Here is a 16,668-nt window from a genome sequence, read left to right as displayed (position 1 = left end):
CGAAAAAACATTACAATAAAATTTTGGAAATTGAAACTTATCATTCTTCGGAAGCATCTTTATGATTTCTAAACATTTTAAAAAAAAAAAAAAAAAAGTAAAAATATGAATCCAAACAACCTTCAATGGATACACTAATAGAATCGTTCAATCAACCACCAAATACTTTCAAAGATTATAACCTCTGTTACATGCTTCTCCGACCCACCCCCATCCCCAAAAGGGGGGGGGGAGAAAAAGGAAGGCAAAAATCAAAATTTGCCTCTGCCTTTGGTTACTGAAAGTTTAAACTAAAACATTGTCTTGATTTGAAATCCGTCAAGGGCTATAGCTATCCCCTAAACTACCACGTTACCTAAAATTCTTTTCTTAGCAACCTAGAAAACCACTAAACAACCACCATTCCAACAAATCTCACAAAAAACTCAAGAAAGAACAATGCAAAGAATAATAGAAAAATATTGAAAGACACGATTTACCTGAATGTTCACAATAAAGAAGAATTCTCACCTATCATGCGCCGCATATTTCTGCAAAACAAAAAATATGAGTCTCGTTTTAATCACCACTTCTTAACAACTATTCAGTAAAGATCAAACAATCATGCCATAAAACAAATTTGAGAAGAAAAAAAAGGGAACTAAATTAAGTTGAGTAGGGTAAATAATTGATGTGACTTTGAGGCATTTAAGGTAAGATTTTTGTATAGTGTTGTCAGCCCAGATTTGTAACATAATTTTGTTATGTTAGACTATCTCCAAATGAGATGTCAAATATGTCAAATAGGATTAAAAGACATTTAAGTGTTTTCTAATGGATATGTCATATATGATGTGGCATGTGAGAAGTCATTTGACTCCTTGCTTTCTAGTTGCATTTTTTGACAGCAAACAAAGAAGGAGTTAAATATATTTAATTGAATTTTTTAATACATGCGTCCTATTAACAACCAATAGAATAAAAACTACAATTAATTTTGATTATTTCTTTATAATTAATGTAACTCTAGGCCCAATAAACTGATAAAATAAATATTTGACACATCCATTAGAAAATAAGATAATTTAGCACTTGTATTTAATTTGCCACATCAGCCATCAAATAAAATTTTGACATATTACAACAAAAAATGACAGATTAGACAAGTATATACACGATCATGTAATTTAAAATCACAATAAACATAACCTGAATTACATCGCTAAAAACACGGTATCGTTCTCTTTGATTTATTTATTTTCCTGCAAATTTTTCTACACCTGCATACAGAATTTCAACGCGCCATTTCTAATTCGCTTGATTAAGAGTCCAATACTCTCTACTACCCGTGTTTCAGCTGCAACAAGGTCATTCTTCTCTCTTTCAGCATTTAGGGGAAGCAAACCAAATGAGATGAAGTTTCACTAATGCTGGATACTCATGTAGAGTACTGGAGTCGGATTCTGCGAAACTTTCTATTCTTCCTTCACTGTCGTTGTAGCATGCATGATGCATTCATCCACAAGCAGAGACCAGGGACCAGTCCGGCCCTTTACTTCTGGCATTTCTTTTTTCTTCTTTTCCTGCCTTAATACTTTGTTTCTGGGTCTTTTGTACATGCAATTTATGCCCTTGTCCTGCACTTCCCAGAGAATTAAACAGAGCCCTCTTCTAAACCCTTATGCTTAGGATGTCAAGCAACTACATATCGGTACATGTCGAATCGATTCATTTTATATATTCTAGGAACAACAAAGGTGCTTCATAACGTATCCAATTTCAAATCTGTAAACTTTACGTATATTGGCATCAATATGAATGCCGGAGAATGCCTCTCTTATCTAAATGGCAGAAAAATAAAATGAAAGAAAGGATGAACAAAGTTCAATCAAGAAACAAATAATGGAATCTATGGCTAATGGAGAGCAAGAAAGAAAACATTGAGTAGAAAGAGCAGAAGGGTGTCACGTGAATTAGTACGAATAAGATAGAGAAGTAATCGTACAAAGAAGGGGAGAGAGAACAAAAGAAAGATCGAGAGGCAAAAATGTAAATAAAAAAACCAATTAAAAATACAACCATGAAATAATGCAAGTTTTGCTAATAATTAATTAACAGATGACTATTCCTTAAACTATTTTTACACATTTCCATGTCATTCAATTTATTTTTGCTGAATGAAAGGTACTTGTTCCGAGAACAAGTCTTTTAATTTTACATGGGATAATATTTTTGTAAAACAAAGTAAAAAACAACTACAATCAAACAAAAGGATGAAATTTGAGAAAAACATACCATTCAACCATACTGGCTTATTCGTCACAGCAAAGGAAATGCCAACAACAACAAGCTCACTCAAAGTACAAAACAAAGCTAAACATATTCAACAATTATACGATACAGTTAAAGCACTATCCTATCCTGAAAGAAGAATGCTCCATGGCATGTTTACCAGCAAAGAACCAAGCACAATCCAAAACCCCGTGGAGAGTCTAAGTCCCAAGGTCACGTAGAACCACTTGTCTTTGAGTAAATGGTATCCTCCACCTCCATCCTGCTCAACTGTTTGTGGCTTAATCACCCCATTCACGTTGGAATTCTTGTTGGGCGGAGGTCCGCAGATTTTGTTGTTGACGAAGCTAGACTGATCAAGGCTCTGCAGCTGAGTGCTTTCCGGAATTCTTCCCGTCAAATTGTTATAGGTCAAGTTCAAGCGACTTAGAAATGTCAAATTCATCATGCTCGAAGGAATTTCGCCATGGAGTTTGTTCGTGGACAAATTGAGAGATTCTAACCATCTCATGTTACCAATCTTTGAAGGAATTATTCCGGTGAAGCGATATTTGGATAAGTTGAATGACTGCAATGCGAGGAGGCTTGTAAGTTCTTCATTGAGATCTTGCTTGAACATTAGAAGTGCTTGTCTTTCGCTTTCTTTCCAAAGTGGAGGCCAACGGAGATTTCCATTGCATAAACTAATACGGATAGTAATGGTTGCAATAGCTAGAAACCTGATTAGTAGTAAAACAACTCTCGTGCTTCTCTCCATATAGTTTTAGTGTATGAAGTAGGTGATGTGTATGAGCAATGAGCTATCCAGAGTAATGCTAGCTATATAAACTAGGGAGCCTCACCTTTTTCTAAACCATCCTTTACGGATGAGCACTTTCTACGGCATGAGCAGTTTGGATCTAAACCATCCTCTACGGCATGAGACCATATTTTCAAAATCGATGCACATCAATAACAGTAGCTGTCGGACGGACTCTTGGAATCTTTGACAAAAGTTTCATTAGATGATAAGATGGATTAAACTAGTTATTTTGACTCTCAGACACAATATTTGTTAGATTAAAGTTTAGAATAAAGAGCCGATGGGGTTTGAACACACGCCATGGTGCAAGAGTCACACTCCTCTCCACCATTGTGGTAGAGTGCCACTTGTATGACAATTTGTTAAATTTAATCAGTCTTGAAGACAAGTTGTTTCTGAGGTGTAAGATTCTTACAAGAAAAATCAATTTCTTGAGACAAAAAGAAAAAAAAAACACAGAAGAGAGGAATAAGGAGAAACATAACAAGTTTTTACAACAGTTAAGTGTTGGCTATGTAGGAGAAAAACTAGATTTTGAAGTCTGAAAATCCATCTAGCTAGGCATTGAAGAAGTAAATGTGTTCTCAGAACGATCACTGATGTCAAGTGAAGTAAGATTTGTGATGCTTTTCTAATATCTTCAAAGTTCATATCTGTGAGACCATATTTTCTACCTTTTTGGGCAGTGATTCGCGTGGCAATCTGATTCTCGCCTCAATTCAGATCATGTTTATTCTGATGATCCATATGAGTAGAGAGATCCGAAATGCACAACAGCAATCTGTCAACTTTGGGTGGCAACCGAAAGGAGTGCCAAGGCCGGCCCTGAGAATTTGGGGGTTCTATTCGGTGGGGCCCTAGAATTTTCTAACCGCCGACAGTTTGTACATTGATATGTATAAAAAAAAATCTGCTAAATACATGAAACATGTCTATTTCTACATCAAGAATCTTAATTTAAAATTTAATATCAAATATTAAAATGGCCCCTATCTTTTATTACGTACCTCTACAAATTCTTCAAGGTTAGGTTTAGACTTTTATGTTTGACATTAGAGAGGTTAAGTTTATATCCCTGACTTTTATTTGTATTTTTCTTAATTTAATTTTTAGAGGCATAAAATTTATGTCCCTCCTTTTTTTTTTTTGTATTCTTTCTCTTGTATTATGAGAGAGAATGCTTTTAGCTCATGACTAGGCGTAACTTTGTTTCTCAATATCAATAAAATTCTCTTTATACGGCCAAGGTTTTAATAAAAAAAAAAAATTAATAAAAGAGTCTTGAGGGGGAAAGGAAGTAATGGGGTGGGGTTGGCTGGTTAATTAGTGTCTTATAATTAATAATAATTTGATTCCAGATTTACAAGTCACTGATATCAAATTTACACTTATATTTTTCAACACATATCAATGTGTTACATGTAATACTGTACGTAATGCATAGGCTTTCTCAGTTAACCTCACCTAAATAGGTAAAAAATAATTTCCTATATATTTTCTAACAATGCTACTGAGGAAGAAGCCATTTGGAACCCTGAATATTGCCAAGGCTGATGAAAGGTTTTGCTTCTGCGTCGCTTAGTTTTCTGGTGTAGCGTGCTTGACCGGTTATATTTGACCCTTGACCCCAATTGTTGTACTCTCCATAGAACAAATTGCTGCAAAAATACCACATAAATCAAATTAATATACATGGATTCCAAGAATAATAAAGCACTTAATAAAAAAATTTGGGCAAAAAAATGGGAAAGAATTTGCTTACGATTCACGTTCAGGGTGGCCAAAATCACTCCACCGTTCAGGGTGGACAATATCCGCTATGTTGGTGTAGGCAACCACCACGTTGGGGCTGCTTCCCCAAGCCCTACCCAAATATGTCCGACGAGCATACGTGGTGCCAGTTATTTTGCAATGCACAAACGAAAATCCACTATCCTCCGAGGCACTGTCCCTTTGTTGTGCCGTTATCACTGTCAAATTCCGTTCTACGACATGTATCTCAGTGTTCTGCACCAAAGTATCACACTATACATGAGAAGAGGATTGAAAATATAACATGGGTGGGTCGACGATAAACTTATACTTCTAAATATAACTTCAACAAATAAAAGGCACGTCATAATTATTTAAGTTGATTATGTAACTCTACGTTGCACTGTGACGTTCAACCTAAAAATTTCTCATGGACTTTAATTACGTACCAAGTAGAGGGATTTTCCTTTTCCAAATATGAAATCTACAGTGCCTTGAATAAAGCAGTCTTTGAACAAATGCAACCCCTTGTAATCATAAAGGGTGTCCTGATATCCAATCATTTTGCAATTGTAGAAGGCTGCCTTGTTCCCGGATATCTGCAATGCAACTGCCTGTGCACCCTCTCTTATTCCATCCGGCTCCGGCGCTGAATTCTACAACAAAACAAAAAAAATCCCTACATCAATCTATTAATTTTTAATTACCATCAAAATGACGCTGTAAATGTGAGTTTGGATAAGAGGAATGCTAAGGGGACTCTCTCAAAAGTGAGACTCTCAATGCCCAACACTATAAATACGATAGTGCTATTCATACACCCTCTTTTATCTCCCAAAACATCCTTATTAATTTTTTATCATTGATATTTTTAATTCATTTGATCCGACGGTCGAAAATTAAGAGGGGTAAATAAAAATGGGTGTGTAGATACCACTACCGTAAAACATTGTACGGAAAGTATGAGGTGATAAAAAGTCTATGAAGAGCTTCACTTTTGAGAGAGTCCTCTTATATAGTACTTTTCTTGGAGAATTACATACTATAATAACAAGATTAACAGCCTTAAAATAGTCTGATTCCACGATCAATGTGCCACTATACACAGTGCCATACTTCTGCGCAGTGCCATCAAATGTAATATTTGGCATACTTTTTGGCGATCCATATAACGTAACAAAGGGTTTGTTATGTGGAATTGTGATTTTCTCGTTGTACACTCCTCCTTTGATGTACACAAACACGCGTTTTGTGTTCCCGGCCGGAATGCTATTGATGGCGTCGGTGATGGTCTTGAAGTTTCCACCTCCATCTTGCATGACCTTGATGACCTGGGGAGCATGCTCAGCTGCAACAAGGGCAGGGTCAAGCGTTGACTTTCGTTCATTGTAGGTTTTCACATTATTATCGAACCAGCTAGCTACTTGGGAACTATCGGAAGGTATCGGTATCGTATCCTCGGCGATGGCAGCGGTACTTGAAGTGAGTAGAATTGTTATTATCATCAGAGATGCATGAATGAACATGCATGGCGTTTTTCCGGCCATCTTTCTCCTTCTTGACGCACAATATATTAAAAAAAAGTTAAGTTTTGCTCGAAAACTATACAAAAACAATCTAAACTTTTCTGGAATCTCAAATCTACGTTTTCAGCTTTATTCTACTGATTAGCTAGAGCAGTAGGTTGATGGTTGTTTATGAATGAATAATACCACAATCCATGATTATAGGATTGACCCAAAATATGTGAGGTTAGAGAGCTCTAGCTCTCGCACATGTTAATTTTTAATGGCAATTATACGTTTCAGATTCCAAGGCTTTCTCCCTAATATTTTAGGGCTCTCTTGAGAGCTAATTATATTACCTACTAAAAAAATGCATAGCCAAAATTAAAAGTAGCTAAAGACAGTAATTAATAATCCATAACATTGTTGCACCATAGGAAGGGGAGCGAGAAACATTTTTAGTGGGGGTAACCTTAGCCTCCAGTTATACTTGAGAAAAAAAAAAATTAAGATAGTAGAATATCTTCTATAATCTCATTGCTTTTTTTTTTCCTCAAATTTCATTAGGCCAACTTGTATGCATTTTTTTTTCACAATGATCGCTTATTATTATACATATTATTTGGAAATCTCAACTAATCAATTAAAGTACTTAAATATAATAAATTCAAGTTTTTTTTTTTTTTTTTAATTCAAGTACGATATTCATTTCATAACGGGAACAACGTACAATCAGAGAAAGGGTGCTAACAGTAGGCCTTAATAAAAACATTCCCGGGAAACAACCCGAATGAAGGGAAAAAGAGTATTCCGGACCAACAAACTTAATAATTAAAACTATCCTCCAAAACAAGTTCAGAAATTATATCAGGAGGGTCCTCAAACCAAGAGACGGGATGCTCCAAAGTTAAACTAAATCTAGCTAACCGATGAGCCATTGTATTGGCGTCTCTTCGCACAAAGTTAGCTTTCCACAGTTGGAAAGATTGCAGGATCCGTCTTGTGTCATCCATCAAATGCCCAAATGGCCCATGATTGGCCGCCAAATTATTTTGAATTGCAGCTATCACCAAAAGTGCATCTCCTTCCAATATCACATGTTCAATCTGCCATTAGTGAGCAAATAAAGCAGCTTCACGAGCAGCTGCAATCTCCGCAAGCAAAGATGATGCAATACCAGTCAACTTCAAAGCCGTAGCTGCTATAAAATCCCCAGCCGCATTCCTGACGATCACGCCAACGCCTCCCACTGCCTCTAACACACTAATATTGTTCCCAGCTTGATAATTATCACTTGCCAAATCCGTTAGTTTTGGAGCTTTCTCAAAAAATACCTCGATATTAGTTAGAGTTGGTTAATCATATTTAAATTCATTATGTTTGTACCTTATAGGAAATTAGCGCATTAACATCAGCCATTTCTTTTCCTGCCATATTTTAAAAGTTCTTCGTCAACTCCGCTCTTCCTTTCCGTATCCTCTCTCTCTACAATTCCCTTTTTATTCTCGTAAGAATCCTAATAATATTTCTTCCTCAATTTATGTCTCCATTTGTTTTTCGAGCAGGAGCTAGCATGCTTTGGAGCTCACTATATATACACACACACACACACTCATGCTCTGAATGTGAAGTACTTTCTCTTCTCTCAAAAATCATCTACTTCTTATTAGTCACTCTTTTACATTCATTTGCAAAACACAGTAACTAATGCAGAATCAAACATTCAAGTAGAAGAATTAATTGTTGTCTTTCACTTTATATTTATTTGAAGAAGCATGAATAATATGATACATATATTATCTGCCCTTATGTAAGCATCATTTTTTTTTCCTTCGCACAAAACTTTAATAAGTAGGGGGCCGTCTCATTGAGCCTTAGCTGCCTCCATCCTTATGCACTATTATAGTGTGCTGAGAGGTAGCAACGTTTATAAAAAAAAAAGGTATGATTCTCCTTAATTTATTGTGTCCTATGCTCAAATTCTCCTAGATTTTTTTAGTGTAACTTAGAGTAATAATATCGTTTGTAATAACTAAAGAAATATATAATTATCGTGTACTAATTTTGAAGTAATTCCTTAATAATTAATCTTTTTGGAAATATATAGGTTTGTTGTCTCTGTTGATATTAATTTCTTTTGTCTCAGCCTTTACAGTGATGCCAAAAACAAAATCCAGAACTCTTAACTTGTCATAGATTTGTTTTGGTTTAGCTATATATGATATGCATAATACACATAGGGAGTTGATTATTTCACACTATTTCAGCTTCTTACACACACCTTTATTTCTAATTATCGGATTAAACAAATCAAACCGAAAAAAGATCATTAAATAGTGTGTAAAAGCTAAAAATGGTATATGTCTATCATTTCTCTATGTATTTACAGTCCCCTTCTAAAGGATGCCTTGTGCCCCCCATTATATAAATTTTTTCAACCATTCATACCGTCTATATTTTAATCTACCATTTACAGGTCATCTTTGTAAAAAATTAGACAATCCAAAATTATTAACATATATATCCAATTGTAGTGAAGAAAATCGACAAATTTGATGCTTCAAAGAAACACTTAAATAACTACCAGTTAACGAAAGGTCATATGTGTTCCGACTTATGTAACTTTTGGTAGAAATGATCATTAAGAGAATAATTAAAAGATCAATGGTTTGATCATTAAAATACAATGTAGAGTGGCCCTAAGCTTAATTGATGCCTCAATTGATATATGTTGCGGATTATTTACCTACCTAATTTCTTGAAAATGGATATTTTCAAGGAGGATGGATATATTAGTCTAGAATCTGAACCAGTATTTGATATTATCATTTCTCTTTCGTGTAGCTATTAAAAAGTTCAAGCTTTTTATGAGATACATCGATAACACTTTGAAAATGCAAGAAATTCTTATTTTCTGCAAATTGAAAGGGTAGTTATAAGAAGGGAGTTTTAACGAAAAGCTCGCGGTACTGTTCACTTTAACGAAAAACCACATTTTTACACTAAAAAGTCAATCATGGTACTATTCACTTTACCCTTTATTTTGTCCTTATCATGAAAACTCAAAGTTTTCAAGTCATTTTCATTAGTTTTTCTTTATAAGAATGCTAACCAGTCCACAAAGTCGAATATATGTGCATATATAAGCGGATTCTATACAAAGTAAGGTACGATATTAGTTTTATACACTGCTAGCTCATGATATACGTACATTTTGCATGAGGCATGCATGCGTGTGGCTTACTCAATGGCACCCAGATATATACATAGAAAAATCAACTATTTCCCTAGGCCTAACGGTATTATTAGTAGTGTATCGTATACTATATATAAAACTACACTTTTAGATTTGGAGGAGGAAGCAGCCATTTGGAACCCTGAATATAGCCAAGGCTAATGAAACGCTTGGCTTGTTCGTCCGTCAGCTCTTTGCTCAAATTTCTCTTATTATTCTTACTTGAACCTGGACCCATGCACTTGTACTCTCCGTAGGACACAGTTCTGCAATATCAAATAACTTATTAATTAATTTCAAAAATTAATTATACGAAAATGCTTAATTTTGTTTTAATTAACATAATCTGCTCACTTGTCGCGTTCGGAGTGGTTATCGTTGCTCCATCCGGCAGGGTTTACCACCTTGGTCATGTTGGTGTATGCATACACCACCTGGGGTCTGGCCCTCCAAGCCCTTCCCAAGTATGTGCCAATGCCTGTCCCAGTTATCTTGCAGTGAACAAATGAGTATCCAGTGTCCTCCGAATCTGAGTCCCTTGCCTGTGCTGTTATCACCGTTATTCCATTATCCCCCAGCACATGCAACTCAGTGTTCTGCACCCATTAATTATGTTGCATTATTAATCACCAACCATCAAAAGTTCAAAACCATGACTTGACAAACAAAAAGATTAACTATATGTTAACCCACCCAAATAATGTTTTGGGACGGGGACGGGGAACAATCATGTGGATTCCATTGTTAATATGATGAGACTCAAATAATCCCCACTTGACTAATGTTGTTCCTATATATGACATGATCTCATACATAATTTTTCAATGGAAGAAAAAGATAATTGTATAAGTTAATCATATGTAAACTTTTTCTCACAACATGTACATGAAATACATTGCTACAGTCAGACTCTGCCAGGTAATAAGGTTAAAATCAACGGCTCTATTTAGGAATTATAGGTTATATTGGGAGGCAGTAATTACCAAATAGAGAGACTTTCCACTTCCCCAAATGAAATCCACAGTGCCTTCAATGTAGCAGTCCTTGAACAAATGATTGCCCCTGTCATCACAAAGGGTGTCCTGAAACCCAAACAGCTTGCAATTGTACAAGGCTGCTTTGTTCCCCGACACCCTCAATGCCACTGCCTGCGCTCCCACTCTTTTCCCATCTGGCCTTGGTGAAGAGTTCTACACAAACCATTCCACCAAAATGTTAACCAAAAATAATTATATAACGGTAATATCACGTGATATGACTTAAACAGCTTACTTTAATATTAAGATTAGCAGCAACAAAGTAGTCGGATTCTGCAATAACTGTGGCACTGTTTACAGTTCCATACTTCTGGGCCGTGCCATCAAATGTCAAAATTGGCATATTCGTTGGAGAACCATATAATGTCACAAATGGTTTATTTCGCGGAATCGTAATTTTTTCTTTGTACTCTCCTGTTCCAATGTACACAATGACACGTTTGGTATTCCCGGCCGGAATGCTATTAATGGCGTCGGTGACGGTCTTGAAGTTTCCTTTTCCATCTTGCATGACCTTGATGACTTTTTGACCAGCCTCGGCCGTCACAACGGCAGGGTCAAGCGTTTTCTGCCGCTGTGTGTACGGCTTCACATTGTTATTGAACCACGTGTTGACTTGGGAAAGGGCGGCTGGTACCGGTGTATTGTCGTCCGCCATGGCAATGGTGGCAGAGAGGAGAATTGTCATGATTAAAGCTGCATGGACGCCCATGCATTTGTTTTTTCCGGCCATTTTATTTTTTGGTTTTGTTTTTTTGGTGCTATTGATTAGAGTGGTGGAAGGTTTTGATTTTATAGTCCACAAAGCATGAGGTACTTTAAGGCAAAGTGTAAGATTAGAGGGGTTATTAACCCAAAATATGGGAGACTTGGATAACTTTTCGGATAGTTTGATTCGTCCTTTGGGGTTTATGTTTGTTGGGATTTCAAATCCACCCTTTGTATTAACGAAATAAAAAACCACTAGCTATAGAAGCGAAACTCGTCCCTATTATTTGGGAAAGAACATGGATAGCCTAATTATTTGGGAAAGAACATGGATAGCCTAATTATGGTTCTATGATTGATATATTTACCGCAACATTCTTAAAACTCGACTCACTTTACATCTTAAAATTCTTTATATTCAAACTCAACCCTCTTGAAGTACTCTCTCTCTCTCTCTCTCTCTCTCTCTCTCTCTCCGTCCAAGAAACATTAGAACAACCTATATGGCGCTAATATATCGTCCATATTATAGGGGATTAAAATTCAATTAGTTAAAGTCCTATATACACTTCTCTATTTTCAGGGGTGGTGTGCTGAAAACGGAGGGATGGAGGAATTCGTGGGTCTTAAACTGATTCTTTTACGACTCAATTATTATTATTTTTTCCACATATTAGTAGAGATTATGCTTCTATTAATTTGGTGCCGAAAAAGCATTAACCATTCAGCCATGTATTACTTGGTAACAGACACACTTCTAACAGAGCCAATTGTTCAGAATTCTAGAAATAGGTAAACCACAAATCCATATAATTTGAATACAAGAAATTTGTCAGCCCGTCTAGCCCATTAATATGGTTAGCCCACTGTGAGACTTAACACATCTCTCACATGTAGACGATATCGTTTGTTAAAAAAAAAAAATTAATCTTATCTTAAATTGGGTATGATCTAACATTGAATCTATTTTGGAACCTAAATTGGTTTCTTGGTTTGTGAGAAGTCCCTCAAAGAATTGAAGGGCTAGTTTGTTTTAAATTGAACGGCTAGTTCTTATTTAAGTTAATAAGATGACAGGTGTAGGGTGTTCAAATGCCTCAACGAAAGACTCTGATTGTAACACTGCAACTGGAACTGGTAAGACCTTTGTCTTCGAGCTCCGCTGCAGATAAGAATCAATGGGCAAGGACCAAAAACCCTATCATTGACATATATACATACATATATATATATATATACATACATATATATATATATATATATTAAACCGTCTATACTTTGTTGGAGGAGCTTAAGATGAGTTCAAATTTGACGAATACAAGACAAAAATTGTTACTTAATAATATAAAAAAATTATTTATTTTATAATCAAATGACTTAGTGGCAAATAATACCATCCTTAATGGGTTTATCAACATTGCATAAATAGTTTTAAAATAAATTTGATGTGGAAATTAAATAGTATTTCTGTGACATCCCACATCGCCCAGGGGAGCGATCCTTAAATGTATATTCTCATCCCTACCTAGCACGAGGCCTTTTGGGAGCTCACTGGCTTCGGGTTCCGTAGGAACTCCGAAGTTAAGCGAGAAGGGGGCTAGAGCAATCCCATGATGGGTGACCCACTGGGAAGTTGCTCGTGAGTTCCCAAAAACAAAACCGTGAGGGAATGGTAAGCCCAAAGCGGACAATATCATGCTACGGTGGTGGAGCGGGCCCGGGAAGTGGTCCGGCCCGGGCCGGGATGTGACAAATTGGTATCAGAGCCAATCCCTGGCCGGAAATGTGCCGACGAGGACGTCGGGCCCCTAAGGGGGGTGGATTGTGACATCCCACATCGCCCAGGGGAGCGATCCTTAAATGTATATTCCCATCCCTACCTAGCATGAGGCCTTTTGGGAGCTCACTGACTTCGGATTCCGTAGGAACTCCGAAGTTAAGCGAGAAGGGGGCTAGAGCAATCCCATGATGGGTGACCCACTGGGAAGTTGCTCGTGAGTTCCCAAAAACAAAACCGTGAGGGAATGGTAAGCCCAAAGCGGATAATATCGTGCTACGGTGGTGGAGCGGGCCCGGGAAGTGGTCCGGCCCGGGCCGGGATGTGACAATTTCTTTATTATTTATTTAGAAATTGAAAGAGTATTTCTTTATTATTCTAAACTTTTTTTTTTCCGAGAACAAAAAAGAAATCAAGTATTTCATCAAAATAAAAAAATTAAAATTAAAATTATTTTCCCCTTTGATTGCCACTTCCAGATCCAAATGTACGTTGAAATAGCCGTCGATACAGAAACCGGAATTGCACATTGCTTCCAGGTCCAGACAGATCAAGGGAGAGACTGAGTATATATTATTATGCCTAAAAATCACAGAGGTGTAATTAGATCACGTTCTGAACCGGCTTTGAACCCTAGTCGACTCAGAGACAAATCTTTGGCTCCTTCTACGTCACTTGCCGCCAATCCCAACGATATTGATACATTCTATGATCAGGGTAAGTTTCATTTCCACACACATTATTCAACGTTCATGCATGCATGCATAATCCCACAATATTCACGTACACATTTTTCAAAATTAATTTCCTTGTTATTTTCCTAGTACTAGGTTTTGCAGTAATTCATATTATGTTCATCATAGAATGGTTAACGAAAGCTTACATGTCATGGCATTTTCGTTTTTTATCATTAGGGCTGGAAAATTCAAACTCATAACATCTTTCAACGTTAATTGTGGAAGATAATACACTAGATCAACATTTGCTTAACGATTCATATTTGTATCGTTTGAATAGATCAACTAATTCATGTTATAAAGGTTTTTGAATTTGGTTTTAAGCTATAGTAATTTTTTCCATCTATTGAGAGTGAATCTCACATCAGGGAAAGAATGGACAAAATATATATATGCTCATAAGTACTTGGCCTACTTCTTATATTGCCAATTGTTTTTATGATGAAACCTCAACTTTCTTTTTAGTATCAGAGCAGTTTGTGTCACATCCCGGCCTGGGCGGGACCACTTCCCGGGCCTGCTCCATCACCGTAGCACGATATTGTCCGCTTTGGGCCCCGACCACGCCCTCATGGTTTTGTTTTTGGGAAAGGTCTCGCACTAGGTAAGGATGGGAATATACATTTAATGATCACTCCCTGGGCAATGTGGGATGTCATAATCCACCCCCCTTAGGGGCCCGACGTCCTCGTCGGCACACACGCGACCAGGGTTAGGCTCTGATACCAATTGTCACATCCCGGCCTGGGCGGGACCACTTCCCGGGCCTGCTCCACCACCGTAGCACGATATTGTCCGCTTTGGGCCCCAACCACACGGTTTTGTTTTTGGGAACTCACGAGCAACTTCCCAGTGGGTCACCCATCATGGGATTGCTCTAGCCCCCTTCTCGCTTAACTTCGAAGTTCCTACGGAACCCGAAGCCAGTGAGCTCCCAAAAGGCCTCGCGCTAGGTAGGGATGAGAATATACATTTAAGGATCACTTCCCTGGGCAATGTGGGATGTCACAGGTTGTCCCACGGTAAAGCTCAAAGGCCACACGTACGTCGCCCGATTTGTGTTATCCACGTGCTAAGCTTACAAATTCGTCACACGTGAGAGACCATGTTTAGGGTATCAATTCTACATTAATTGCAGAAAGAAGGGACACTGAATGTGCTTATAAGTAATTGGATTACTCTCGTATTACCATTTAATTTTATGGTGGAACCAACTTTCTTCACCATTCATCATGTGTTTGGCAATAAATTTTTATTTGAGTAAATCGCAATGGGCAATTAATTAGGAAAAAAACTTCTTCCAAAACACCATAATAGCATACATAAGATTAGCCGTGGCTAATCAAAATCCACGGTTGGTGAACCGTGAGCATGAACCCGAGGCTACTGCCCCTTTTTGTAGTAGTGTCTCTAGCTCATTTTTGTTCAACAATTTGGTTTTGATTTAATTCTATAAACCCCAGGTTGCATTCTTTCTGATGTGTTTATAATTAATCTTTTGAATGTATGTTTCCCCACTACAATTGTGTAGAGGAATCAGCTGATACAAGTTGCAAAGATTCAGAAGTTAGATGCTATGATGATGAAGATGCATCCTGGATATCATGGTTCTGCAATCAGAAAGGAAATGAATTCTTTTGTGAAGTCGACGACGATTACATCCTCGATGATTTCAACCGTTCAGGTTTAAGAAACCATGTAACGTTCTATGATTATGCACTGGATTTAATTTTGGACGTTGAGTCTTCCAATGGTAAGAATCAGATAAGTCCATCAACCAAAATTACTTTGATGAAGATTTCAGCTGCCATTACAGTACGAAGCTATTAAGTTCTTATGTAATTTCCAATGAGATCAACAGATGGGTTCACTGATGAGGAACAGAACAATCTGATCGAATCCGCGGCGGAGATGCTCTATGGTTTAATACATGCCAGATACATAGCAACTAACAAAGGATTGTCTGCAATGGTAAGGTGTTTACAAAATACATATTAATTGGTTTATTTTCGTTCAAAATATTAGGTGTCACACCCCGAAATACTGTTGGTGTTTCGGAGTGTGGCATTAGACTTGAGGCTTGCTAATTTGTGCAATTCAGTTCGAGAAGTACAGGAACTATGATTTTGGCAGATGTCCAAGAGTTAACTGCAATAAACAACGTTGTTTGCCTGTTGGTCAGTCAGACATCCCAAGATTAAGCACTGTACAAATCTACTGTCCCAAGTGTGAAGACATTTATCCCCCTCAATCCAGACACCAAGAACGTATCCTTATGTATGACTTTGTAGATGACATGACGAGTGCTTCTACTATACGTCTATGAATATCTAAGAATAGTATACATTGCCTTTTAAGTGCCTCATATCCACCTGTTAAATTTCATGCGATTCTTAAGTGCATATTCCGTTGTAAAATTCAGATGTCTGCCATACATGGCGTAAACTAGAATTTTCGATTACGCCAATTTTGTTTTGTTCTGGAGCAGTTTTTCAATGTTTGCCTTGACAACAATCTCAGAAATTGATGGAGCATACTTTGGAACCACATTTCCTCACCTTTTCTTCTTGACCTACGGGCATCTTAAGCCGCAGAAGGCGATTCAGAACTATGTTCCGAGAATATACGGCTTCAAAGTCTGCAACGAATAATGAATCTTGCTTCTCTTGGTGAAGAAAATATAAAGGGGTCCAAGCAAGCACTGTTGTTGCCTTGTAGGAAAAGAAACAGGGTCAGTTCACTAGTTTTACTTGGTTTTAGGTTGTAGATCAATGATTCTTTTGCAATTATGTGTAAAATTTCATTTCATCAGTTTTAAGTTTAACTAGACGCCAAGATAGCAGT

General features: G+C 37.1%; 3 protein-coding genes and 1 pseudogene across 3 annotated transcripts; 1 reads left to right on the top strand and 3 right to left on the bottom strand.

Annotated features, from left to right (window-relative positions):
• Positions 1 to 2,253: 2,253 nt before the first annotated feature.
• Positions 2,254 to 3,086, bottom strand: LOC148698995 (uncharacterized). The gene is given in 2 exon segments (XM_088678278.1): positions 2,254 to 2,401; positions 2,403 to 3,086. Coding segments are annotated over 2 exon segments (675 nt in total). The 5' UTR covers positions 3,029 to 3,086; the 3' UTR covers positions 2,254 to 2,352.
• A 1,298-nt stretch (positions 3,087 to 4,384) lies between these two features.
• On the bottom strand, positions 4,385 to 6,487 carry LOC137719371 (putative pectinesterase 63). Its single transcript, XM_068458417.2, has 4 exons — positions 5,869 to 6,487; positions 5,275 to 5,481; positions 4,836 to 5,080; positions 4,385 to 4,731 (listed from the first exon to the last, which is right to left on the bottom strand). Exons 1-4 carry the CDS (start codon positions 6,370 to 6,372, stop codon positions 4,581 to 4,583), a joined length of 1,107 nt encoding a protein of 368 aa, XP_068314518.2. The 5' UTR covers positions 6,373 to 6,487; the 3' UTR covers positions 4,385 to 4,580.
• Positions 6,488 to 9,445: 2,958 nt separating this feature from the next.
• Positions 9,446 to 11,362, bottom strand: LOC137721357 (putative pectinesterase 63). Its single transcript, XM_068460454.2, has 4 exons — positions 10,838 to 11,362; positions 10,549 to 10,755; positions 9,920 to 10,161; positions 9,446 to 9,831 (listed from the first exon to the last, which is right to left on the bottom strand). The coding sequence occupies exons 1-4, from the start codon at positions 11,333 to 11,335 to the stop codon at positions 9,666 to 9,668; spliced, it is 1,113 nt and encodes a 370-aa protein (XP_068316555.2). The 5' UTR covers positions 11,336 to 11,362; the 3' UTR covers positions 9,446 to 9,665.
• Positions 11,363 to 12,488: 1,126 nt separating this feature from the next.
• On the top strand, positions 12,489 to 16,585 carry LOC137721550 (casein kinase II subunit beta-1-like; annotated as a pseudogene).
• The last annotated feature ends 83 nt before the right edge of the window (positions 16,586 to 16,668 follow it).

The sequence above is a fragment of the Pyrus communis genome, chromosome 1 (genome assembly GCF_041283825.1).
Source record: "Pyrus communis isolate YQ-2024b chromosome 1, ASM4128382v1, whole genome shotgun sequence".
NCBI lineage: Eukaryota > Viridiplantae > Streptophyta > Magnoliopsida > Rosales > Rosaceae > Pyrus > Pyrus communis.
This window is presented reverse-complemented; position numbering and strand designations above follow the sequence as displayed.

Bases quoted from the DNA above. Each gene is read 5' to 3' on its own strand.
- LOC137721357 (XM_068460454.2), bottom strand. From the start codon at position 11,335: ATGGCCGGAAAAAACAAATGCATGGGCGTCCATGCAGCTTTAATCATG. The intron at 10,756-10,837 runs GTAAGCTGTTTA...TGGTTTGTGTAG, and splicing joins CTGCTAATCTTAATATTAAA to AACTCTTCACCAAGGCCAGA. The intron at 10,162-10,548 runs GTAATTACTGCC...TAATGGGTGCAG, and splicing joins GTGGAAAGTCTCTCTATTTG to AACACTGAGTTGCATGTGCT.
- LOC137719371 (XM_068458417.2), bottom strand. From the start codon at position 6,372: ATGGCCGGAAAAACGCCATGCATGTTCATTCATGCATCTCTGATGATA. The intron at 5,482-5,868 runs GTATGTAATTCT...GTTTTGTTGTAG, and splicing joins CTGTTAATCTTGTTATTATA to AATTCAGCGCCGGAGCCGGA. The intron at 4,732-4,835 runs GTAAGCAAATTC...GTATTTTTGCAG, and splicing joins GGCCACCCTGAACGTGAATC to CAATTTGTTCTATGGAGAGT.